Genomic DNA, 27,843 nt, shown 5'->3' on the forward strand with positions numbered 1-27,843 from the left:
GTAATGTCATGCATAGCTGCTAAAAATCAAAAGCTGCTGTTTTGCCTGGGCACAACTAAGGAAGAGCTGGAAGGGAGACAGAACACAGGTACCCATCACCACAGCATCACACAGGCACCATCAAGAGGTCTCTACAAAATGCAGGCAAAATAGAAAACTGCTTCCTTCCCCAAAACACTGTTACCCACATTAAAAAGAATTACAAGAGAAAAAAATGAAAAAGAACTTCCTCCTGCAACTTGTACTTAGCACAGCAAGAGCTGTGATGCTGCATGTTAATACATGAAAGCCCACTTTGGAAGGAGAATCCACACTAATAAAGTCTCCAGATGAACAGCACTTATCCACAGTGATTTTAATAGTACAGATTCTGAATCTTACACCGTCATATCTGACATAAAAAGACTGTAATTGATTTATTAGCTACAAATATAAATTATATCTGGATTTTCTTTTTTTTTTAAGAATAAAAAAGTACCGCGTGTTCAATCTTCCAAAGTTAGAATCGCAAGGGGAAAGACGATAAACATGTGAAAGCTGCCAAGAGTACACAGATGGATCATTTACATGCAACATGAAATGGCGAGTCATTAAAAATCAGACTCCTTCAAAACTGTTCAGATGATTGTCCCTACCAGTTGTACTAAGACACCATTTGTCTTCAGAGCCCTCGGAAACTGGCAAGTCTTCCTCCATGAGTTCACTCACATTCCCATTTTCATACACAGAGCTTCCAAGAAACCTTTAATGGTCAGAAGATTCGTTTTATCACATGCATCATTTCATCGATTTTTTCTTTGACTTCTCCTTTCTGGTGAACTGCAAGCACTTCTTATTCCTCAGTTTGCTGGAGTGAACAATCCACCCCCTTTTTCTTACGTCGTGTAAATGCTTCAGGCACAACAGCCAGATTTTGTCCTTTTTGCTGGCTTGTAGTCAGTAATGTCTACAGTTTGTGGTGGCCCCTCTGCTTTCTGCCGTACAATTATTGGGACTACCATCTCAAACACCGTTTCAAAGAGGTAATCTACCTTGTATCCTGTTTTTGCACTGGTCTCAAAGCACATCTTCTCAGCTGCTGGGACATCCTTCTCATCTAGCATTTTGTATTTCAGTATCTTTTTATAGAGTGCAATCGCATCCTCTGCCCGGACTTGTTTTCGCACCTTCGAGCCACAGCTGGCAACAGACTTCTCAGGTCTATTTTCATCCGGTGGTAAAGCAGAGTCATCGGTGAGGTCAACTTTATTTCCAACAATAGCAAAAATGCAGTCGGCACTCGCGCTGTCTGTCAGTGCCAAGAATCTTTCTTCCAGCTCGGTCAGGCTTTGGAGGCTGTTCACATCATACGTGAGGATCACAGCAGCTGCTCCTCTGCAGTACATAGACCCCAGGCCGTGAAACTGCTCCCGTCCTGGCAAGGGTTTAAACACAACAAAAAGTTAGCGTGCTGGAAGCTGCATTATTAACCGCATAAAAAAGGAATTTTAAGCCAATTTCATGAGCTTGGACGGAGCAGGGAAGGTAAAAATGTGTTATTGGCAGCATGTTCAGTTTTTTTCCTTCTGCTTTTCCTTAAGAGTGTAACAGTGCCACAGAACAGCTCAGCTCACCACTCGCTCAGTTGCAGACAAGGAATCTGTAAAGACGAGCAAGTGAGCAAGTGTGACACAGCATTCAGTTGCAAAAAGCAAAAAAAAAAAGTTTGTTTTTTATCAAATTGCATACTAGTTTATTTATGTCACATGAACAACTACCCTGCTTGCATCCACAGATGGCCCATTCCACCTGTTTAACCATTTATAAACAAAAAATAAGTTCTACTCTTCTAAATTCTGCTAGAATTTATTACTCCTATAAATTCAGTACACACTTTCAAGTGCATCCAGTTCAGAAATCTGGATCAAAGTCAGTAATCCACCTCTTCCTAGGTTTTGAAGGGGTTTGTAAGCAATTTAGTCCTATGCTACACGCCCACAGTTCTCAGGTACATTGGCTTTACAAGAAAAGACTTGTCTCTAATGCTGTCGTATATAGCCTGCATTGATGTGCATCTATCCCACCATAAGTACTCAAACTGTTTTTAGAGTATTAAACATGCACAATATAGAGAACCCTAACTACTTTTTAACAGTAATTTGTCTTTCAAGTTGCCCTGACCATCACTCAATAACCAACAGCCAATTACAAAACATTTCTTCCTCCTCGTCATTCTGTGAGTATCTACCAGCACTTCCACCTAAGCCTTGACGGTCTCCTTCAGATTCGTTTCTTGAAAGACAAAAATGACTCTTCTTTAAATTCTCGGAAGCATACAGTGTTCTTCCGTAGCTGTAAAGGGACTAAGGGAAATGAGGCAGACGACAGCCAAACGGTGTTTTCCTTTCCTATCGAAAACCGCAACTTTCCCCAAATACCTGCTAGAATTTGCTGTAGCATGTTCACTTTACTCTCCAAAACTCCATCAACAAAAAGATAAAACACATTCGATTTCAACCAGCCATCAGAGTCAGCCTTAGGTCACTACAGAACAGAAGTGTGAATGAACCCAAAAAAAAAAAAAGATAGAAAAGAGCCAACTGTGCTCTTGTGAACATTTAAGAAGCATCATCATTTATCAACTCTTCTTGTACAGTCTCTTTGCACAGAGCCTCCACTTACAGAAAATCTGGTTACATGAATTTTCTTCACAAAGCTACTGACCACCACGAGTTACAGCATCATGAAATGCTTGTAAGTGATTGTGGAACAGGAAAGGCAGAAGAAATCCACGCTGAAAAATATGGGTCAGTGTATATTCGGAAAACACATCTGCCCATGAACATGCACACTGTGAAAGTAACTTAGAGCTTATCTCCAGTCAGGATTAGAACTTAAAATAGATCTTTGAGTCACTGTAGTTAAGTCCTTTGACAAACTTCAGGACACTACTCCACGGTGGCCAGAAGAGCGTCAAAATGTCATCATTATCAGTAAAACAAAACTGAAACACATCAAGCTAGGACATGAAATCCAAAGCTCACCACACCTTTAACACTGGTAACCGCCAGAGAAATAGATTTGAAAAGGTGCAGGATACACTACAAAGAGGTTTAAAGGAAGCTGGCGAGGATGCTCAGAAGTATGCAAATCAAAAAAATCATGCATGTGGTTTAAATACTTTCCTACATGGTGAATAATTGGCAGTGTTATACGACATCAGAGGTCAGAAGTTCAGTGAATGAAGTTCAGAAAAGCATTAGGCAAAGTTTATGGAGAATTGCTTCCGTGCAGTTTCATATAACCTCTTATTTGTTTTCTTCCAGCAAAAGAAATTCTTTAACCAATGATCTGGAAGGTAGGAAAAAAAAAGGGGGGGAGGGGGAGAAGAATAGATACCCCCGTGTTTTGGTACACTGGGCAAGGGAGACTGGGGTGTAGGAGAGGGAGAAGGTCAGTGCTTTTATACTTTTTCCTACAGTCTCATGTTCAAAGTTGTACTTTCAGTCGCACTCTGAGTTTTTAAAAGTCTCCAATTTTTCACTAGAAGTTTGTGCCGTGACCTACTTTGTTTTCATCCGAATCCTGATTATACTGCAGTCTGGAAACCACAATGGAACATACATCCTCCCCCGTTCTCCCACTTCAGATGCCTAAGACACAAAATCCAGCCGCCCAAATCATTTGCTACAGCAGCCGAGTGCTAGAACAATACTATTACTTGTGTTATGGAATTGGTATGCTAATCTAATCTTGCACAGCATAATATCAGCCGTGACATTTTTACACTGGAACTAGAAACTGGCTACTTCTACAACTAATATATTGTTGAAAAAATGGGAAAGAAACAGTAAGAAGAATTTACCTTGCATAAGGGATTAATTATGTCAGAGGAATTATGGATAGTTTCTCTCGCTCACCCACACAGCACAATCTACATGCAGAAAAAAATGCATAATTTATTTTTGCAGCACAGTTTCCTTGTACAGACCACTCCTGGAACTTAAGGGCTGGAACAATCCTAGATGTGGAAACCCCCGAAAACTTCACAAAGTATTTAAACTAATAAACCTTATCTGTCACCGAGCTGTCAGGCAAAATAGTATCAGACATTACAGTGAAAACCTTATTGCATGAGAACAGCCACCCCCTTCTTAGGGCCAGTTATTTCTCTCTCTGGACCTGTCTGGTCCCACTACAATCATGTACCTTTTTACACAGTTAAATTAATTTATAAATTCTGAATCCAAGAATTAAACAATTTCATCCTTTAAAAAAATAAAGAAAATAGGAAAGAGTGGCAGAACCGTCAGATAATTTGCAATCAAAGGAATTGCAAGAACCACCAAATCAACCACAAGGACACAACACTAAGGAAATTTCTTAAAGCCAAGCAACCAAAAACTAATTTTCACTTTTCATCTTTACGTTTTGCCTTATTTAAAGCAGTTCGACAACCCTACAGCACCACTACCTCTTCAGAGGCTCTTCCAGCAAGTACATGAAGTCCTGCTGCAGACTTCACCCACGCAGGAGAAGCGCAGCCAACAAGTCTTTCCAAAGTCCTACAATGGCTGTCATAAGCAAATCGAAGAATTTTGAGCCAAATCGACCTCAGTACCATGAAGTTCATAAGAAACCCAAGGGAGAAAGAAGGGAAAAGCAGACCTAGCAGGAGGCCAACCTGATAAACAAGCAAGGCTAGATTTAAAGTGTGCCGAGACTTGAACGTAGGCTTTGGTCTAGGCAGCCTCCTACAGCACCCCGACCTCTCAGCTGGAAGGCAGCAGCCCACGTGAACACTTTCTCTGGATGCGACCACAGCTTGACGGAGCATCCCCTTCTCTTCCCAGCTCCCAGCTGTGGGATCCACTGACAGCAGCAGAGCTAGCCACTGCCCCAGTCTCCTCGGAGTGCTCCTCCTGCCTGCCGTCCTTTGGGTAGTATCCAAAGCAGCCTGTGAAGTTGCTGCTGATGCTTATGAGAGCAAAAGATTTCCTCCAGCCAGATCTGAATGTTCCTTACCTACCGCCTCTTCAAAGGCTTTCACCACAATTTCTTAAGTAGCATAACTTCCCACACACACACTCTTTCAAGAAATCTTCTATTGGAAGAACAAGTTTTAAATCTCAGTGTTAAGCATGTACAACAATGCAAAACAGACTGTTACTTTAAGTCTTCAGGGAATAAAACAACACAAATACTAAAGAGCTAAAAAGGTCTTCCAGAAAGTACTAACAGAAGTACTGTGCTTTCTCTGGTATCACAGTCTGAGTGGGGTCCTAAATTCTTAGTTCCTAAAGTAACTATGTAGTGTGGAGAACACAAAGGTAAGCGACAGAAGCACACTAACACTGCACTGAAAATGCACAAGAGTGCAAAATGGTCCAGAAAGTTCTCAGTCCATAAACCAGGTATCTTCCAAGGATTTTCACTGTAATTTAAGCAGGACTGCAATCTGAACAGTAGAGAAGAATTAACGCAAACACAAGGTATCAGCTAGGTTTTGCCTTTCAAACTCTTTTTCGCCTTTGTAACAGTCTGAACTTGAGTGCACACAAAGAGAGACAGGAACTGCGCCCTAAGGAAATAGCCAAAGCAGGAAAGAAAAGAGAAAGTATGAAACCCATGACACAGCACAGAAATGAGTATTAGAAAGAAATGAGAGTTGAGGACTCAGCTGCAGTGGGTGAAGGTTCAAAGGGTGACCCTGATGCTCTTGAGTTACCTCAGCAGGAACATCTGCGTGATCGCAAGAGTAGACAAAGCAGCTCCCTTTTAAAAAGGGAACAGCATTTCCTTCTGATTGCCGACAAAGCAGTAAAGTTGTGACCTTTTAAAGGACATTAGGGCAAGCAATTTTGCTAGGAACTGAGATTTTTGTTTGTGCACGTATACCAAGATATATACTATCAAGAACAAACAATAAAGGTCCCTAAAGGTTTCAGGAAAATTCCCCTGCCCACATATGAGTCAGGCTGTTAAGTTTTGGACAGTTATGAAATCAGAGTTCTACACTACCTTGTTCAAGATTGGTATTTATTTCTTTTAGGGGCCTTTATCACATTTCCCTTGAAGTCAGGAGCTTTATTAAGAACTGGACTATGCCTGTGGTTACCTGGGGATAAAAATAAAGGTCTCCATCCCAAAGGATTAATGTAGAGGACTTAAGTAGGAATTAGTGGAAACTAATGAGTCATAAAGCACTGGAGAGTTCAATTTTTACATATTCAGGAGCTGTCTGAATACATGATTTCCCAATCCATTAGAAAAACACCAACATTTGGTTTTCCTCCAAAACAAAATTCCCCATCAAATGAAAGTCTCCAGGGCAGGGGGGGGGCCAAAACAAAAAACCACCACAAATCCCCAAAACACCTCTACCTTCACCTAGTGTTATACATTCAAAACTCTACACTATAGAAGATACTTGTATATATTGAAGTTTCAGAATGCAATAGATCACTGGCTCTACTAAAAATCTAGACGACATTTATTTTGTTTACACTCATTACTTAGATATGAATCAACATTCAAGGTGAGAACTGTGCCCTATTTCAAGAGCTTCTATTTAAGTTATTAAAATTAGATATGAATGTCTTGGCCAAAGCAGAACATAACAGAAACATAGGAAAGTACTCATCTTAATACCCAAAGGGCTTCACTTTCATGTTTTAAAGTAGAAACAGCTACACATGGAAGACCAAAATAACAGCCACATGGGTCAAATGAACAATGAACAAAAGAAAATTCTTCAATACAGCTCTCCAAAGAAAAACCATTGAAAAAAGTCAGTCAAGAAAGCGGGCTCAATGTGATATGATTGGGACAAGCCTACTCCATTTCTAAATGCAACTTACTCTCAATTGCAACGTCAAGTATCTCTATCTCATAATGAAAGATTTAAAACTGCGAAAGAGACCATCTCTTCCCTTAAATCTATTTTTTACCTGGTGAACAAAAACTTTGAGTTCTGAAGGAGTCTGAAATTCCCAAGACCCTGCAAACATCCCCACTCTACAAACGTGAATTGTTGTGGGCCTCTAAAGCTGCTTCTGCAAAACGGCCCCTCAGCATGAGCAAGAAAGCCACATGAACAGGGGCAATCATTCGCTTCTTGCTTAGGCAAGACAAGAAATCACAATCAAACTGAGCCCTGTCCTTCAGTCAGCTTTAATTATCATACTACAAATATCACACCTCAGCTAACAAATGTTTCCCTTGGACACAAAAATCCATGACTAGAAAGACTAGAACCGCTCCGCTGCGTTATTGTTGTCTATGAATCACTTAATTCAGATAGAAAAAATCAACACAACTTCAGTCTGTAAAGCGTTTTTCTTTTCACTCCAATTTAAAACATAAAAACACATAAAAGCACCATCATGCTGCACGCATGGTTCCTTCTTCTCACCAACACACAGACTCCATATTATAGACATTATTCACAAGCTCACAGCCCAAGTTATTAAGACCTAGATGCTGTCAGGCTTCGATATTTACAGTCCTGCTTTTATATAAAGAAAATACGCTGCTCGAGCTGCTCTTCTCCTCCCCCAGAGGCTGCCATTCTGGAAGGCAAACACGCTCCGGACATTTGTTTCAAATGTTACAAATATCTTCCCCTAAAAAAAGACCACAATATTCCAATGGAGGCAAGTCCCAGACTCCAAGGAACCAAAGATGTATTTGAACTGTCTGCCACAGATGAGAAAGCCTTGTGAACCGTAAACAGTGGAGCAGAAGATGCCGTCTAATACATTTAACTCCATGACACTTGAATAAAAGGCAGACCTCAAGGATTCAGTGTGCTATTACATGGGAAGAATGTAATGTTCTTTTCCTCATCTGGAAGTGGCATTACAGGATGTGACTATAATCTTGTCCCTGCTAAATTCACATACAGAAATCCTATACAATCTACTGGCAGATTCTAGAACAGAATTCTACCAAATATTGAAATACCCAATTTAATAGATCTGATTTTGTCTGAACAGCCTGATAAGTTACTTGAGAAAATCCAACCAGTTATCTAACTGGAGGCAGAGAAAGGTTTTGATGAAACAGGAAGTGCCTTGCCCCTATAACCCCAAATTTGTGAGCTATGGTACCACAGTATGGCTTTTCTCCCGAGAGATTAAGCTGCACTCTTCTGCGCAAACAAAAATATTAAAGAGAGATCTTTTTTTCAGAAATCTGCTAAACTACCATCGGGGATCCAGCAGCGTCTGGGATAAAACATATCCCAAAATATATGTAAACAGTGTTATTAAGGAACCTAAATTTTGATAGGAATCAAAAATGAGGAAAAATACACAGTGATGAATAACTGAAGGGCGGTTTGAAAGGACTAATTCTTAAACATAAATTAAAAAAAACTTATCTTTTATCTTTGGAGTATAACCACTTGTCCCCAGCAAACTTATGCAGGAATATTTAAAAGATATTAATATATTCTCCATGGAATAAGTGGAGAAGCTACGACAGTATTTAGGAAAAACTGGATTACATGATTAGCATTACCAAGCATCATTACTGAGGATTCTGTGTGCAATGTAATATGCAAGGGAAAAAATAAAACTCGTCCTTTATTTCCATTTCTTAACGTAACAAAACCAATATCCTTTTGGCATCTAAATTAGCTATTAACATTCTGTCAAGAGTAGATGACTACCCCCTGGAAGGCTGGTCCACACCAGCAACTACCAGTGCGCATTAAGAAAAACAACTCAACTCTTACTTCCCCTGCTTTAGTTAAGGGCACTAAAAACACAAATCATGTATTTCTACCCCCAACTACATTTCAGAAAAAAAAAAAAAAGGAACATGGAAACAGATATGGAAAGCAGGACAAAGATGGAAAAAGAGTAAGTTTTTAAAGAGCATAAAGATGAGCTGCAGAGAAAAAAAAACCACCACCACACCCTGTATGAGGTTTTGCTCTCTTTGCTTGTTCTAATACAAAGGCAGCATACGAATTCAATTTTTGAGTTGCAATCACCACCACTACTGCTGGGAAAGGAATCAATTCAGAATCCTTACAAACAAAAAGAATCATTAGAAGCCATCTGAAATAAAGAAAAAGGGGGTGTTTACTTACTAGAAATGGAAATTCCACTACACTCTATACCTAGGAACAGTAATACACTTCATGAAAAAAACTATATACAGATTTCTTTCAGCCTACTTCTTTCCCCTCCCCTTTAAGTGTAATAACTAAACTAAAAATAACTAATACGCCATAAATAAGGTTTGCAGGACATGTTTCAGCAGGGACCAACAAATATGAAGTACGTAAAAGATTCTTCCCTAAAATTCTAGCCACTTTACCTACCTTCTGAAAGATGAGCCTTCCCTTAAAAGGATTAATAACTTTCCTAATAGTAACGTGCTCTCTGTTCCTTTACAGATTCAAGCCTATTGCTAGTTTACAGCCTTTTCAAAACGAAAGTCATCTTAATAGCCAGCTAAAATAAATGACAGCAGCAACTATTACTAATTAGCTTCTCCTTTTACGGTATTCATTGGTAAAAAGCGTTCATAATTCTATTTTGGCTGTGTTTCTTTTTTTTCTTTTTTGCTATACACACCGAGAGTGACTGTAGCACAACCCATTCAAGACAGCCCTGACCAGCCAGAAGAACAATCCCCTTCATCCCTTCAGCCATTCCGAGATCCGCTTTCCCTCGCCAAACTTGAACTATACCAATAGGTCAAGGAGTTTCAACCGACTCTTTAATCGCTATTAAAACACCACTTCAATTAACATTCCAAAAGTGATACTTTGGCACAATTCACATAAAACAATTCTTCCAAAGAAGTTCACTTAAATGGGCCTTTTATTGTTAGGACAAATAGCAAGCTGAGAAGTTATGCAAGAGTAATGTCAGCGTGGTGTACTGCGTGTCACATGCCAAACTCCGGAAGACGTGGCTAACGATCTGCGGGATCATCTGGGCTTTATCTGAAGATGATGGCTTGTTGCGACACATTTTTCTTCAGCAAAAGGTTCACACAAAACTCCATTTAATAAAAGTGGCAAAACAGAAAATAACAGGAATTTTTGCTACAGGGTTAGTTTTAGTTTATATCCTCCGAAAAGATTACCTTTCTAGGCGCATGCTGGTAGAAGCTCCAAAATAAATATCACAACATTTTTCTGATGTGCTGCAGAAGTGATTCAAAAGACATATAGCTTTAATTCACAGCACACCTTTAAAAAACCCACAACTGAAACACAGTTAAAAATTTGCTGTGGTTTTTTGACAGTTAGCAGCATAATAGTTTACAAAGAAATTTGCTTTTAAGCAAAGCCTTCACTTTAGAAAGGCAGCTAAACTAAAAGCAGATGCCTAGCAGCGTACGCTGGTGATGATCAGTTCATCGTTACATCCTGCAGAGCCACAGAGGTATCCAAAAAAGCTGATGACTGCAGATGAAATCCTCTCACCCACACCTCAGCTATAATAAATATGCCGTGTCAAATCTTGACAAATCCTGTATTATTCAGTCATGAACTAGTTTAAATATTCCCAGAAACATTTTAAATCCAGCTCTGAAGTGTAGTTTGGCAATTTTTATTCCATAACTGTCAGTGAAGACTTCCATTATGGGTTCCCAAAGACAGACCCATCGGACACACTCATGGGAAGGAGGAGGTCAAGTTAACAAGGGAAAGAAGAGAAAATAAAACAAAAGGAAAAAAAAAATAACAGAGCAAGGCCAGAGATCAAGTGTAATCCTCATTCGAGTCTGATCTCCTGCGTAATAAAGAAGATAGAATTTCATTCAGCCCTCATCTTGTGACTGAGGAACTTGTATTTTGTAAAGCAACCAAAGAATGAGAAGTTAATATCCCACAAATTAGGTGGCTGCATTTCAGCTTTCAGACTCTGAATTTTGATAGACTTTCAGCTGCGTTATGTATCCTCTTCAAAAAAACGGAAGAAAAAAAACATGACACCCACCATATATACCCCCCCCAAAAAAAACCCCAACAGGAAAAACCCCACTCTCCTCTCCGAAAGGTATTCCTGTACGAGTTAACTTCCTTCTTGTTAGGCCAGAGTCATCAGCACCCCATACCATTATCTGCAGCCTTACAGATTTGTTTAGTATGCATATTTCTAGCTGCAATAATCTTTTCATAAAGAGACTTATAAACTCAGTGTCTTTGGACTAAATGCACATTGATGGTTATCTATAACCAGAAATGTCTTCACCAGACAAAGGAGCTGCAAAACTCCTATACAGAGGAGAAGAAATACTATTGGAGAAGATCCCTATTATCTACAGGATTTAGCACACGAACTAGCTTCAGCCTTTCTGGCGCAAAAGAGTACCTGGAATCTGTTCTGTTGCATAAATACAAAATTTTTTTCTTGCTGGCAAGAATAAATCAGAACTTACCATTCTAATAATGAAATTAAGCCTGAGCTTCTAAAGTCACGAGAATTTTAATTTCAAAAATCAAAGTTTCCACAGACCAAATTTTACTCTACCAATATGCTTTCCATCCATAATTTTAAATTTAATCATATGAGGCCTAGTAAGAAAAAGCGTTACATAGAAAAAAGCTCCTAGCCATGCTACCTAGCACGTTTTTGCCAACAAAAACTTTAGCTAGATGTGCAAAAAAAAAAAAACAAACACCCAACCAACCCACCCCCATTTATAGCTAAAGATCCCACTGACACCTTTACAGCTCTGAATAACTTTTTCATTTAGCTACATGCGAGTTACTTTTTTCAAACCACCCATTTGATTTAGTTCTCCTGATCTACTGTGTTTACTTTTAAGAGAGGGAAGTAACCCCAGAAGCTTCAAGCAGTTCATGTATTTCCAGCTGCCTGGAAGGGTAAGTGCTTTGTCAAAGAACAGAATTGACCTCATCCCCACCAGACCAGCAAGCATAAACTGAGTCCATCTGTAACACAAGCTGAAAAAATGAAACCGGTATTTATCTATTTCCCTCTGAAACCTCGCAGTTGCGTCGGAAGACGTTTTACCTAAACACTGAAGTCCGACAAAAGAAACAACGACATGCCAGATTTATGGGATGTTATCCTCCTGTCTAGGAGCGAGTGCTCCACCAGAACTCCAGCTGAAATCCAGTATCAACACCATCTCTGCTGAAAAGGCAACATGGCAGGGTGCTTTGAGAGTTAAATTTATGAAGCTCCTGCACGCCTGTACTAAAATGGGAGCAGGAGAGCACGGATTAATTCAGAAATTTGAATCTAAGTAAAATGTAGTCACTGATGTGAAATTCTTCTGAAGCTTTATGTTTAAAGACAAATTTTAACTGCTGCTCAAAAAGAAGTGGTCATTTGGCAGACGACCTTCTTAAGGAAAGATATGATTAGAAGCAAACCTTGAGGGGAAAAAACCCCTTTGGATTTACCTCAGAAGAGTGCTATGGGAAGCAATGGCACTGAACACTTAACTGCAGCAGCAGAGCTTGACGGTCAAATATTGCTCAGTGGTGGGTAACAAAGAGGCCGGTTACGGGACAGGGCTTTAGAACAGCCTCGCCTCTGGGTTGTGCAAGAAACTTTTTGGTCATAACACCCACTGGAATACCAATCCATCTCCTCCAAGAAAAGTCCCTCCTACAGAAAAGCAATTCATTTTCCACAGGATGAGTCCTAAAAGCAGCCTGCTTTTCTTTCCAGTACCTGAAAACTGGCACTTTTTCCTTAAATTTACAGTTCCTTTCCACAGGCACAGCAGCTGAGCCCACTTCTCCATGCAATTGCTAAGCAGAGGCTGTTACCAGGTCCTTATCTTCAGAGTTACACAGAAAGGAGATCTTCAAAGCCCACATTCCTTCCCAAAGTTTGCTCTTCAAGCTGAGAAGCAGGTCCTTAGCGCAGGCAGGAATGCACGGCTGGGTTATTTTAGCACAGTTCGACTGGCACTGCGGGGCCGGGAGGTCACTCCACACATACTGGGTGGTTTATGTTGCTCAATAAGGAACGGGCAAGTCAGCTTAGCTTCCAGTTCACCCAAGCAAACATTGATACAGGTGTGTGATTTTAAAAAAATAAAATAAACTCAGAGATGATGAGGGTTAATTGAGATTGCCCTCCTAAATGGATCTCAAGAAGTGCTCTGAAATGCTACCACTCGTCAGGCATTCCTGCCAGCTCTCAGTAGAGAGTTGGTAAGTCAGCATCTGCCCGCTCCCTCACAGACGAGAAATGCTTCCTCTTTTTCTTCATTTTTATTCCTGTTTTAAGTTTACTTAGGTTTTTCAACTTCCTCATTAGATACTTTGCTTTTGCCTCAGATACCTCTTTACAATTTTTTTTAAACCAAAATCCCCCATAGCATTTTTTGCAGAAGGGTAACCACATACATACCGATTTTTTGCAGAAGGGTAATTACATACATACCAAGTCAATCAATACAACACACCATACCATTTTTAAGTTCATGGTATTTCCTTGCTCAATAAACATCTTAATTAAGGCCAGCAACATTTTAGAGAAGAAAAATAGTTCATTGTTACTGATTGTAGATCATCTTTGGATTAAGTTCTGTATCCAACCATAAATGAAATTAAATGGTCTCATGTATTAGGATTATTCTTTTTCCGTGTTACCACTTTAATCCCAAACACACCATATTATTTCTGCCTCCTGGCTGTCAGTCTGCAAATCCCTTCCCAAATATAGGAAACCAAACCAGCAATGTGCAGCTATAAACTTTTTTGACGCAAGGGGGGGTCACGCGAGAAAACGATTAGTCAGCTTTCCCTTTCACAGACCCACAGAAGAGTTTCACTTACATGAACACTAGCTACAGCAATAGTTATTTTCCATCAGCGCCGCTTCAGCGACACTTCTCTCCATCCTGCCATCAATACTTCGGAAGCATCAGCAGTGGCGACGGCTGAAAAAGCCTGGCACTGCCCCTCGCACCATACTCCACTTCAGGGCCATCCCAGGAGACCGGCCAGAGGGTTTTAAGACACTGCAAAAAGCTCAGTTTTCGGACATTTTCAGGGATCTCCAGGGTGCTTTTACCACAGCACCAGGGCACCAGAAGCAGCAGCTTTTTAGCCTTCAGTAATCAGCCTGGAAGACTCTGAGGTCAAGCCAGTCACATAACCCACATCTTCCCCACAGCCAGGCACCCTTCTCTTCTCCCACAGCAGCAGCGCAGGTTTGCTCAGTACAGTCACTGGGGCTCTACAACATAGAGGGACCCAAGGACATTGGCCATGATTCCCTGAGGAGATAAAATTAATTACTAAGCCCATATGCAGACAGTACCTCAAGCATTATTTCCATAAATATTTTACCCTACTAGTACCTTTCCAGGTTGATTAGGAGTAGATAACCGAAAGAGGAGGACTAGAAATACTTCCAAATGACCTAGCTTTTACAAACCAGAAGCTAGTGCACGACAACAGCATCTGAATGCTGGTAGTCATCATTTTTCAGTGCTAAGAAAAAGTGTCTACAAATCATAACGTTCATATTCTGAAAAACAGAAACCACGTTTCACAGAAAAAGAACTTGAGCCCTGGCAGGTTGTCTTGTCAGAAGTGACCTTCTGTGTCACACGTTTCAAAAATGAGATATGATTCTTGCACGCATAATGAATAACACGGAGTTGTCTGGAATGCCTTGAGAAGCTAGGGTCACCACATCAACAGGAGGCACCCACAGATGATCTGCCCCAGCAGATACTTAGCAAGTGCCTCTTGTTTGAAGTTAAACCATCTTCTGGTGAAATGGAACTCAGTAGTAGTCGATAACTATATGGTAGCTCCTCATTTGTAATACTGATTTTAACTTTAATCCAGCCTTCATTAGCAATTTGAAAAACATTTAAAGCTTGCTAAATGGGTAGAATTAAAGGTTGTGGATCTTGAAAATTGAATGAAAAATCTACTCTTTAATTTTTTTAAGAGACACTCACTTTAATAACACAGGACATAAACCTAAGCTCACTCAATAGACAGCTCTTTTTATGATTTTTCAACATCAGTTCATTTATAGGCAGGCTCTCAACTAAGAATGCATGCAATTCTTTCACGCATAATATATCCTCAAGAAAATTACAACTGCTTCTACTCCTTACCAACCACCACCAGTTTCTATTCAGCTGCAGTCTTCTCCACTGGGTGCTTCCGGATAGTTGCTATTTGTCAAAAGCAGGAGGAAGTTCTGGTGATCCGGTGGGCTGTCTCAGCAAGCACCAGAAGTGGGAGACTGAGCCAGACATACAGCTGCCACCTGGGCCTTACAGGAACGCACTTACAACTTGCTCACCTCACTCAGGTAATTTTATCACAGGACGCGTGGCTTGTGTTTTCAGAACTTGGCCCTGGCGAAGATGAACACATGGCTTTTACATTTCCAGCACTACTTCTCCCTTATAACTCCACTGCTGGCTTCTCTGCCTACACTCTTAACAGCGTATTTAGTATTCACTGTTTAGAGGCATTAATCTGAGGATTAAAGAAACGAAAACCACAAAACAGGCACGGTAAAAATTGATCTCCTCTCACCAACGTTCTCCAAACTGGCACAAAGGGAGGACCACTAAAAACCATAAACAACTCAGTTCTGAACCTTCTATACAGAATAAGCTACAAAGATCAATGTTACCCCTGTGCGGCGTCTTCCCATTCAACCCTCACGTCATGAGGGGCAGCTACCTACCGAAAGGGAATTGTCTACAGATTTGCATGCATTACATCCTTTTCTGTCATAATTAGGTAATGAGGCAGCATGTCTAGGTCACAAAGTGCCCTGCCACTCAAAGAGAGGATAGACACCAACTATTCCACCCCCACTAGGCTTCCAAGGCTTGAAGTAAAACAAGAAGTTGAGCAAGACAGTGTGGAGAGGGCGCACACTGCTAGAACGGGAAAGGAGATGAAACACTACGAATGTGATACATACTGCTGTCTGCCATGGAAGGGCAAGCTTATGTCCTAAAGACAGTCCTACAGGAGTGTTTGTTCCTCCTCATAAAAAAGAAGTAATCATACTGGTGGGGGTTGGAGGAGCTGAGCTGTTTGAGACATTTTCAGTTTCACAAAATTAGAGATTTACTTTTTAAATAAGGAACAGTCTGCATCGGTGAGGCAGGGGGGGAAAATCACACTCATTGTACCAGTGGGGTGTTTTGTTTTGCTTTAAAACACCTAAGTCTCATTTGGAGCAACTCACAAGATTTGACGATCCCTTTTATGAAGCTTGGAAGATGACAATTCAACTATACAGTGCTTTTTCTTTCGTTCGTTTTTTTAAATATAAACTGCTACAGACCCCTGTCATTTCTCCCTTTTATGCATGAACGAAAATCTTTACTTTTTTTGAGAGCAAATGACAGCTGGAGAATAGAAACAAATAAATAATAAACAAAAAACCCTCTAAAATGTAACTGAGACCCTTATCTATAACTTCAACAATGAAGAAGAGAGCAACAACAGGTTGGTAAGTCCAGATGACAGACCCCACTATGAAGAACAGAAACTGAACTTCTGAGGACTTTCACAACATAAGGCATTAAACTGCGTGAGGCTTCAGTTCCATCGCTGAAGTAACCTGCACAACCAGAAAGGGAAGTCGGTCAGCCCAAACGCCCTGGGGAAAGGGAAGCGGGGAGCTGGAGCTCAACGGCAGGTCACTGCAACCGGGACACAACATCGCACACACATGTTTTCATATTGCTGTCACTGAGTGACTTGGGAACATGAGCTTAAGGAGAAATCAAAGTTGGTTGACTTCATGTAGAGAAATTATAACCCAGCCAATGACAAGCATTTGAACATTTCTTTTGTTTTGAAGGCTATTTCCACCTACCTAACTTTTGCTTCACATTCTCCATTAAGTGTGCTGCACATGAATTTCTCTTGCCCTGCCTCCAAAATTGTTTCTTTGGGGTTTCTATTTAATATATTCTTACAGGGAGAACATTTTCCTGACGGTCTAACTAAGCCATCCTTCTTTTTACAGTTAATCATATAATTAAGAGAAAAATAACATCTCACGTATTTAAGTATCTATGGTTGAATATTATGAATGACTAAAAATTCCTAAGTAGTCATCAGCTCCAGAATATAAAACAAAAATATCCTGCTATTTCAGCTGTACTGAAGACAATTATTTTTAAACTAAGCATACAAGAGTAGTTGGATGGCTGGACATCTTTTCTCTGTATTTTGTAGGAATTTACTCAAGTACAAAATCAGTGGTTAGGAGCATCAAATAATGTAACAGATTGAAGAAAAAATGTCAGTGGATCAACAGGAGAGGCCGAGAGAACAGGGAGAAGTATCTACACTAGATGTTTAATCATTATTGAACAAAATTACTCCAATCTTCAGTTCATTGACCTGTAGGCCAGAAAAAAAGGGAAAAGGGAGGTATTCTCTGTACCTGAGGGTACGAGGAGTTATTTTCATGACAGAAAAAAGAAAAAACAAACAAACAAAAATTTGTGAAAGGGTGGAACAGAAACAACCTGAAAGCACAGAAGCTTTAATTCATCATAAGACGTTAGCCTGTTTGAGTACTGAAAGTTTTAAATGTCTCTCTTCCTGGAGTCCTGTACATGAAGTTTCCACCATGCAACAAACTAGACTGAAATTTATTTTTGTGCAAATGGAATAGGTGAAAAGGCAAAAGCTGAAATACACATTCTCCTCTTTTTGCTTTGTCTATAAAATACTAACAAATTCAAGCTCACACAGGTCTTTAGGCTGTCAGCAGAGTTCTTCCATGAATGGCTCCTTGGTGGCCCACGCAAAGACAACTTCAATTCTAGTCTGCTTCCTAAGAGATGGAAAGATGCACCAGAAGATTCACAAACACATCTGATGTTCCATCTCCCTTCAAAAACGATGTGAAGAAGTTCTCTTCCAGAATCGTTTTCTTCCACGCCCAGGTCAGCTAGTAGGATTAGGAAATCTTGTATGCTTATTGAGTTGGTTGTCCTAAAGGATGTTATCCTGGATCTTCTGTGGCAAAGGATGACAAACTACTTCTGTTGAGAATTCATTCAAATGAAGAGCAAAAAAACCCTCATTTCCTTTGACCACCTTTGCTCTCAGCAATACCATTAGCATAAACTAAGTTTAATCACCAAGTTCAAATCTCATTTCCTAGGCATATCCTCAGGTAGTGCGTATGAAGTTATAGTTAATATGACAGGCATAGGAAGAGGAACTTCTCACAAGTTTGATGCCTTTTGATCAAATCCCAGGACTTTCTTGAGAGATAACATTATTCTTCCGGTTCCCTAATTTTCAATGGCTCCAGATGTATCCACCACAGACTCAGCATCTTTTTTTACGGAGACCCAAACAAAGGTTACTTGTCTGGATATTTTGCAACAGTACAACGTGACTCAGACAAGGAATTACCAAGTTCGCCCTCAGTTCAGCCAGTGAAATGCTGCCCCAGGAAAAAAATCACTTGGAAGCTCACATGGCTAGTGGCTCCAACATGAGACAATAATTATAGTGAAGCAAACAACTCATCTGCAATCTAAGATGTGATCGCAGCGTGAAGTAAAGATACTTAAACTAGCTTAAGTATCAGAAGCAGCTCAGCCAAGGCACTGTGAAGCTGGCTATGAGTCTCCCTGGCTTTGACATTTGTGCACCGGAGTGCGTATGTACGTGCAAGATGAAACAAGAGAAGTACTCGCCATACATGAGCCCTCCAAGAAGTAATTGTAAAAGCATACAGCTAACAGCTAGTTACCTGCCCTGTACTTGTATTTCGAGTACCCACTGTCACCTTCCTTCTGAAGGAAAGAGTGAAAGTTCATTGCATAGTCTGCAGAAAAAGGCACCACAACACAGACTGCCTAAGTTCAGGCACCTAAACACCCAATACTACTTTTAAGTAGCTATTTGTTTTTCATTACAGAATGTGGCTGGTACCCTAGAAATAACCAGAATCTGGTCAACATGAGTTACTTTGTACACATTCATCTCTATGTTACTTTTGCCATTCTGCACAACACTATTTACTCTGCTAGAGAGAGAACCACGGGGGAGAAAAGTATCCCACCCCACCCCCGTGTTTTCCCCTCTCATGCCCAAACTGTTGAACGAGTGATCATTTCTTAGATAGCTCAGGTACACATTTCACAAATATTCAAGTCAAACTGAAGAGTGCAACAAGGGCATTAACAACGCGCTGTCTTGCACAGAACGCCTATTTAAGCCTTTGCACATAACCTACTAGGAGAGCTGTTTTACTGGAGCAAATAATCCAGTTCTTGGACACCCTTCTGAAATTTTCTACAGTTTCTCCCACCTGCCCCTGATCCACTATGAAGATGAATTTCCATATATCTGCAGTTTTTGTCAGCAGGTTTGTCCTTACATTTACTTTGTTTGTCTAACCATTTCTCCTGTTCACGCCTCCCTCTCTCCTACATTTTCAATATCGTCACAAAGCAGACACTCAATACTTTAACTAACCTTTCAGCTGTCAAGTCAATTTTGACAAAGATATCTGGAAAATACACCTCTTCCTTCAGTACACAGGGAAGAAACGATGCAATGCCAAAGGCACAAACTCTTTATTATGAAGATTCTCTGTATCCCTCCAGCCTGGGACCTGGGGCTTTAAAACATGGGTTTAAGATAGATGTACTCAATCAATTCAAGGACTCGTACAAACTTATTTGTCTCAGCCAAAGCCAAGAAGCAAATTTCTCACTGAAAAACAAGAACACAGGCCATGCCCCAGAGACCAGACAAACATATATTCTTGTTCTCCTTTCCACTGTCCACTCAGACCCACTCGAAAACGGACAATATTAACCCCTCACCCCCCTTTTACAATATGAGTCTAAAACTCAGACCTCACTCCAGGCCCAAATTAGAAAGCAAAGACAACCTCTTTCGTTATGGAATCTGAGGTGCTACCGAGGACTCCAAAGCTGCTAATGTTTGTCAAGCCACAATGCCACGGCGTGACACTGGGCAGCTTTCACCAGACCTCAGGTCACTGATGCTATTCCAGAGAGAGTCTCGCTGAACTGTCAAGTAGTTTCCCACTTAGGCTAGAACGCTGCAGTCACTTCGCACGCTATTATCAAATACCACGTGTAAAGCGGGGATTTAACACGGGGGCTGGAAGACAGAAGTTACTGCAAAGGTTCATACACGACATTTCTCTTAGCCTGCACCTAGTACTCAGAACAAACAAGTGGCTTACCCTCCCTGTCAGCTTGCCTCCCCAAGAGTCAGCACTAAAATTACACGTTAGAAACAAAACTCTTCCTTCAATAAAGTGAACTAGCCATAGATGAATAAACAAACTGTTACTTTTGTCTCCCCTTCCTTTTTGACATCTGTGTATTTTTCACAATTCCCTCTGACAAGTTATCTCCATATTTTTTACTTCATTTGCCTATAAAAGCACTTTCTTTCAGCAGCAGTGAATTTGCCACCTTTGACTTTCCTTGTGTATCATTGTATTTTTAAGTTGTGGGACACGGAAAATAGAACTTCCTCCAGGACTTCGTCCAGACAATTCATTATTTCTTCATATTTTTAATCACTTCCCAAGTTGTTCTTCTCTTTTCAGAAAACACTACTTGCACAAAAAAAAAAGTAATCTGGTGCACTGCTGCACAACAACAAAACCACGCTTCCAGGGATGCTGGAAAGCTAAATCTTTATTCCTGCCTCTCAACCTGCTTCAGAGGCTTTAGATACAGGGCCCACTGACAGTGAACTCTCTTCAGGGGTTTTCCCCACCTACACAAGAGAACTTTCTCGGCAGCTAGCCACACCATCCCTTCGAACCTCCGCTCCTTTTCAAGCCGTGGGGACTATAACCGTACACAGCAACCCAGGGAAGCCACCCTATTTTTGTATGAGGCACTGGTCCTCAGCTGTCAGTGTTTTACCTGCAACAAACAATGAATACACAGAGGCAAACATCATATACTGCATGATAGTTTTCCCAAAGGCAAAACTCAGAGACTTTTGGTGACAACAGGCCCCCGAGCCGTGACTCACCGGCAACAAACTTCAAGCATTTTATTCTCCATAATTTCCATCTCCTATCTTGTTAAGTTCCAGCCTCCTGCGCACAGGTAGACGCTGAGCGGCCTTCCTCACCAAAAGATCCCAGATGCCCAAGACACTTTTTGGGGTACTATCCTGTAAACCCTTCCAACAAGCAAACTCCTCAATTCAACACACCTCATCACGTATTCACCAACACCCAACCCCAAATGCTACTCTGTCACCACTTCATCAGCTTCAGAAAGGCTTTCCCACCTGCCTCAGAGCCCACTTTGGCTTTGACCAACCTACCTCACTGTCTCATCTGAACCTTCTTTTCTCACGTTCTAATCCTCTAATTCCAAAAGTCAAAAATAGCAGAATGCTGAACAGAGTAGCTACTATCGATCTTCACTTGCGAGGAAAATACTCTGCTTAATCCTACTCTTTCTCTGTTCCGTTTCAGTATGATGGAGGGCCATGCTTTCTCCCCACCTACAGCCAACACGTATATTGTTCACCGCACAGGGGAACTTCTGCCTGCAGGGCAGCCAGGAGACCAGCCTACCCGGGCTGATCTCATGCTGCAAAAGGCTGACTCACACCGCATCCAGAGCCTTCCCTGAGAACTTTGCTGGGTCACCCCCTTCCCAGAAAAACACGCGCAGAAGGAAGCGTACATCCACACAGATAAGTAATGAAAAGAACCCCTGAAGTCAAGAGACTCAAAGCCTAAGCAAGTGAGGAACCTCACACTTCTCATCAGCTGAACACTCACATCCAGCCTGAGAAAGCTCAGCCCAGGCAGTTGCCTGCCCTGCTGCAAACGAAGCACTGGCGATCAGAGATCAGAAACTGTGAGCAATTCACACGTGCTCACCAGCACCGATGCACCAGACACCAGCCAACCAGCCACAAGAGGTGCCAGCATTCCTTACGCAGAAACACTGCCACTGGCCCAAGCCACAGAAAAGCCTGTTCACAGCTATGTTTATCTCCTTTGTCCCTGTGAGTTCCCACCTGTGAAAAGTCACCAAAAAAAATCTGCAGGTGCAAGATAAAGGGGTGGAGGTGCAAAATAAAGGGGTGAACCAATAGCTGAATATTCACAGATGAAAATAGTCAAATCAGTTCTCGCACACAGACAGCTAGCTCAAGACGAGTGGAAGGAAAAGAAGGGAAGTTTGCTCTCCCAGTTGACCTTTATGTTTCCCCATTATCACGCTGCACAACTATCTCTCGGCAAGTTCAAAACCCAGCCTCTTTCTCAAAATACAATTACAGGATCATGAACCGAACTTCATGAAATACTTGCCATTAGCTTACCAGTTTGCTGCTCTAATACTAAGCCAGCAACACGGGGGACGTGACCATTAATAATTAAGGAACCTTGCTGCTGGGGGCACCACTTACCTTGTCAAATGCCAACTTAGAGACTGAAATCTAACATACAAACATGCTTCTCCTTTTGAATTATCCAGGCATCAGAAAACATACCTGAACACCCAAAAGACTCCCACAACATTGCTAGCTGCAGCCACCACACAGGAGCATTCCGGGTTTCAAGGTGAAGCAGGACCGAGACCCCCAGAATTTCAGGATGTGCTTGCGCTGCCCGAGACAAAGGGCTACGTGCTAGCTCAGAGCCACATGCCATCAACACCCTGCAGGAAGTTTTGGTCTACTCTGCAGTTGCTGCCAACACTGCCTAGAAGATATATATATATATACACACACACACACACATATATATATAGCTTTGACATCCTGAGAGCCCAGCCTCCAATCCTCCCACAAGAAAAAGTTCTTCTGACTGATGCTGCTGCTGCTTACCTGTCTTGGTTCTGAAGAACACTACTTCAAACATACTACTATGAAGGTCTCAAAGCACTCATGCTTTAAAGACTAGGCCTCTATCCAGGCAACTCGTCCTTTAAAACATGCTAAAAGTTTGCAGTTTCTCTTTTTTGTATAGTTTATGCAGATTTTTTTTTAACTCCTTTGAATTAACTGACCCAAACAGAAAATAAGCAAATCTAATTTGTAGCGCCAGAATCTAAGGAGTAAATAAATAATTCTCTGCACCAAGAATACAACAGCAGCCATACTGGGTCCGACACAAGACCATCTATCCAAGCCTCTGACAATGGAGAAACAGTCAAAAGCAGATGGCTAGGAAAAAAAGAGCATAAAACATGACAAGCGTGTGATAAATTCTCCCAAGTATTCTTCCAACTGTGGCTTATTTGTTTCCTTGAGTTGAATGCAATTTCCAAATGACTTCTCTCATAATCATCAGATCGGAGAACTAGAAATGTTGAATTATTTGCTGTGAGCATTTACATAAAAAATCAAGTCTGACAACTTCTGCGCACCCATTTTACAAGACTTGCGGATAAGAATATGAAAGATTTAGACTAGACTAAGCAGCTGATTTTTCCAGGATAAGGAGGGGTGTAAATGTACAGCCAAGAGTCCTCCCCAGAACAACCAATTTGCACTTCAGACCTAACTTGGTAGAACTGGTCAGGTGTGCATTTCTGTGATTTACTAAGCGATAACAACACAGAAACATACATTCCAAGCACTCTGGCAGGCAAATTTAATTCTTCCTGGGAAAAGTGTAAGATTTTTTTGCATAACAGAGTGAGAAGTAATACAAGATCAACAGAGTGATGAGTAAAAACCACACATTTTAAATAATTCATAAGATTAGCAACTAAACCGATGGAGTACAAATATCCATGCACACTTCACTTCTGATCTGTCATCACTACTGCAGATATACTCATCGATCACTAAAGTTTAATCTTGTGAAAACAAAACTCTGTTATAGGAACAAAGCTTCAGTGTATCGAGATTTACATTGTTACCGCCAACTGTCTAACCTATACTGCAATAACCAATAAACATCCAAACAGAACTGAAAGTAAAATGTTGGGGACTTCTATGGAGACAACAGTCCCCAAAATAATCCCAATAAGCAATGACAAAAATAAACATACATTCACATACTAAATATAACATGAACTGAGAACATTAAAAAAGAACATGCATTCCAGTTAACTTTGTATAATTGTGTATTTTACTAGAGCACTGAATTAGCATAGTAGTTACTACCACGCATCCCCTCATTTTCTAGGCCAAATCTTCCATATTTCTACATTGTGCATTGTGTGAAGTACTATTGGGGCATTAAGACAGATGACTTGAGCTGGCACTCAGTATTTAAGGAAGATGGGTACAAACATTGAATCGTACTTTTGTCATATTGTTGTGCTAAGGAATTTTTAAGATCCTGGATGATCTTTTACTTCTTGATTCCGCTATATATCTACACACATGCAGTCAGAGCAAACAGTGTATTTGATGACCCTGTAACTGCTTCACAAGAATTCAGTAGTAAGCAATGTCAGGTTAATAAACAGACAAAAGAGCTAAATTTTACACTCCTCCTTACTACAAAAATCCAAGCTTACTTGGTACCCGTCTGGCAGAGATAAGATAGTGACAATATAGAGAGATAAGAGCCACAGACCAAGGACTGTAGACGTGTTGTGGCCAGCAAAAACCTAAGGTCCACACAAAAGAAAAAGAAAAATAAATAAATAATGCAGGCTTTTGAATCCCCTTGTTGACTTAACATCAGAGTTGCAGCATCCACAAGGTCCCCTCCTTCTTCACCAGGACAGGAGTAAGCATATATGTGCCCTGGCAGCCACTATTTCTTAGAAGATTCATGAGAGCTGTTAATCAACCAGAGCCCACAGGCCCCGACAGAGTCTAGCGCAGTCTTGGCAACTTCCATCGTTCTGCAGGAGCGCGAGCCAACAGGGTGCAAGAGCCCGTACCTGCCTCAGAAATGCAAAAGAGGGGACACTGGGCCCGGCGCTAATCCCAACAACAGAGAAGAATGAGGAAGATGTGTTATGCCCCCGTAACGACACCACGACAACTCTTTTCAGCGGCTGCTCTGCACATGCAGCTTCAGCCATCCTGACACAGGAGTCCCACCGGGCCTCGGGAAGCAGCGGGAACTGCTACTGCGGTGCTACGTGGGCATCGGCCCTGCTCCGGGGTACAGAGGGACCTTGGCCGCTAGGAAGGCAACGAGCTCTGAACGCTCAGGTGGCCCTGAAACAGGTATCGCCTGGGTGCTTCACCTGGCACACGGAGAACCACCTCTGGAGCTTTCCCGATCCCACAGACAGCTGGAAACCAAAACCTCAACCAGCACTGAATAAAATCATGCAATAAGTATAAACGACTGAAAAAAAGGGCTCTAAAACCAGAAGACAAAGCCTGGAAAGGACTTATTTTACAGTATATGATTTCAAAAAAGAAAAAAGCAGCAGGGCATAAGGGAAATTACCAAATAACAATCTCACCACGATAATTCTTCTGTTGAAATAAAGCCCACTGCTAATCACTCATGTGGGTCTGGCTTACTAGAAACAAGTAGCAGTTGCCTGCAAGTGACTTCCCACAGTAACACGTCATTTCTAAAACTGAAGTACAATTTTTTAAAAGATACTGCAGAGGACATGGAAAGTGTATTTAACAGAGCTACTGCTAGCGAGCTTTCATCATAGTAATAGATTAAGAAATGCAAGAAGTGAAAGCTCTTAAACATCTCCTCCCCACCCCCCCAAAAAAAAGTGTTTCTGCATCACTTTTTGGCAGTTTCATTCCCCCCCTCTTCCTCCTTCTCAATTCCCGACGCAGGCAAAGCCATTTTGGACTAGATTGTGACATGCAGTTGACACAGCAAACGAACTTCCCTCCCAAACGTCACCCAGAGGAAACTGGCATATTGCACGCCGCTGCAGCTCCCCGAGTTTCACAAGAACACACAATCTGCGTTCTTCATATTGCCACTAACAAATTTCAACAAAATTCAGCTACACATGAAAACAAGAAAAATATTGAACGAGGTACTTCTCCCACAAGCAACTTAACCGGCAAGAAGATCCACAGATCTCTTTTTTCGGGGCAGCCTGGCCCTCTACGTGACAGAGCAGATCCTCCTAACCTAATAACCGAGATGCCCATATGACCAAGATGACGAACCACTTCTCCAGCCCCTGCCCTCCCGCCTCCTCCACCGCGGGGCTCCCTGGCACGACCCGCGCTCCCTCCCGCACCCCGGGGTACCGCCTGCCGCAACGCAGCGGGCCGGACAACCCCGCGCTCCCAGCCCAGCCAGAAACCACCCGTGGCCCGCGTTCTCCACGCACGAAGCCCTCATGAGCGGGCTCTTGTCGCTGCCGTGGAAGAGCGAGGCGCTTGGGAGCCCGAGCCCGACTCCAGCCTGGACGCCGATGGGACATCCGACGGCACCCAGCGAGGAGCTGAAGTTGTGCCATCTCCAACTCCCACCTGAGCCCGCAGGCAGCAGCCACCTGCTCGGGCACCCACGTTCTGCACAGCGGGGGGTTCGCCGCTCCATCGGCTCCTCGGGAAGGCGAGGCCGTCCCCGCCGGCACCCCCCACCTCGGGGGGAGAAGCTCCCGGGGCCGGGCCGGGCCCTCACCTGCCGTGTCCCAGATGGAGATGTTGTAAGGCCCCCACTGCTTGAGGTAGAAGGCTCCGCCGACGGTGCTGACCGTCTCCTGGAAGCGCCGCTCCATGTAGCGGTGCAGCAGGGAGGTCTTGCCCACGTTCATGTCCCCCAGCAGCACCACCTTCCCGTCCGGCTTCTTCATCGCGGACCCGACCGCGCCGGACCGGCCTCCCGCCGCGGCGGAGCCCCGGAAGCGGCGGGACGAGGGCCGAGGGCCGCCCTCCGCCGGCCCCGCAAACTTCGGGGGCTCCGCCGGAGCCGCCGCGATCCGGCCCCGGCTCCTCCTACCCCCGGCCCGGCCCCGCTCCCGCCCTCCGCCGGCGGCAGGGGGAGGGGACGCGGGCGGGGACGCGGGCGGGGAGGCGGCGGGAGCTCCGCGAACCAACCCCCCCACCCCGGGCTCCCGTCCCGGGCTCCCGTCCCAGCCCTGCCCCGGAGGAGCGGGGCGGCGTGTGCCGAGGAGCCGCCTCCCGCGGGGGGGGGCGGGCCGGGGCTGGGCCTGGGCCGCGCCGGCCCCTTGGGGGTGCCGCCGGGCCGCCCGCGTCCCTCCGGCCGGAGACAGCAAGGCAGGCGGGCCCGGAGCTCCCCGGGAGCCCGGGGGGAAAGCCGGCTTCTCCCGGGGTGCAGACGGAGAGGCCGCCAGTCGCCGGGCAAAGGCGGTGGCCGTGGCGAGAGGTGGGGTCCCTGCGGGAGCCGGGGTTGCCGTCCGCCGAGGGGCAGGTCTGCCCAGCTGCTGTCGCTCGGCTGAATCCCAGCTCAGCTGGCAGAGCCGCGGTCCTTTAAATCGCCCGGGGATCCAGCCCGGCTGATTTTTTTTTGCGTCAGTCCTCTTCGTGCCAAACAAATCCGGAGAAAAACGCTTTAACAGGATGTAAACATGCCATGAATTTTGGGCAAGGAAAGGGGTAACGCGCAGACCGACTGGAGGGCAATCAACTGTTAGGAGTATTTGTAAGAGAACTTACCGGTTATCAGTTTGCTCTCCATCCCCACACCAAGGCGTTCCGATAGCAGCACTTTTCGTAATCGGTGAACGCGCATCCTCACACGTGCATGTCTCGGGCTGAAGCTGTTAGAATTCCTTTAGCCAGTCCAGGTTTCACGTTTATGAGCTGCTTTCATTTTTGCTTGCCTGCTCAAAAGGAATAGCTCTGTAGCAACGGGTTTTTTTAAGCCATGTCTGGTTAGTTTTGCTTGTTCTGCTTTTACTGCCCAGCTTTGTGGTTTTGCAGCTGTACCTGGTGATACATGGTTTCAGTTCAGAATCAGATACCCAGCAGACATTAAAACCAGAGATACCCAA

At 42.9% G+C, this 27,843-nt stretch overlaps 1 protein-coding gene across 1 annotated transcript; it reads right to left on the reverse strand.

Annotated features, from left to right (window-relative positions):
• Nucleotides 1–390: 390 nt before the first annotated feature.
• Nucleotides 391–26,861, reverse strand: RAB20 (RAB20, member RAS oncogene family). The gene is made up of 2 exons (XM_075436536.1): nucleotides 26,511–26,861; nucleotides 391–1,414 (listed from the first exon to the last, which is right to left on the reverse strand). Exons 1-2 carry the CDS (start codon nucleotides 26,680–26,682, stop codon nucleotides 894–896), a joined length of 693 nt encoding a protein of 230 aa, XP_075292651.1. The 5' UTR covers nucleotides 26,683–26,861; the 3' UTR covers nucleotides 391–893.
• Between the last annotated feature and the right edge of the window lie 982 nt (nucleotides 26,862–27,843).

Source organism: Opisthocomus hoazin, chromosome 1 (assembly GCF_030867145.1).
Source record: "Opisthocomus hoazin isolate bOpiHoa1 chromosome 1, bOpiHoa1.hap1, whole genome shotgun sequence".
NCBI classification, from domain to species: Eukaryota; Metazoa; Chordata; class Aves; order Opisthocomiformes; family Opisthocomidae; genus Opisthocomus; species Opisthocomus hoazin.

Coding starts and splice junctions, on each gene's coding strand:
- RAB20 (XM_075436536.1), bottom strand. CDS start 26,682: ATGAAGAAGCCGGACGGGAAGGTGGTGCTGCTGGGGGACATGAACGTG. Junction 1,415..26,510: donor CTCCATCTGGGACACGGCAG/GTGAGGGCCCGG, acceptor AACCCTTGCCAG/GACGGGAGCAGTTTCACGGC.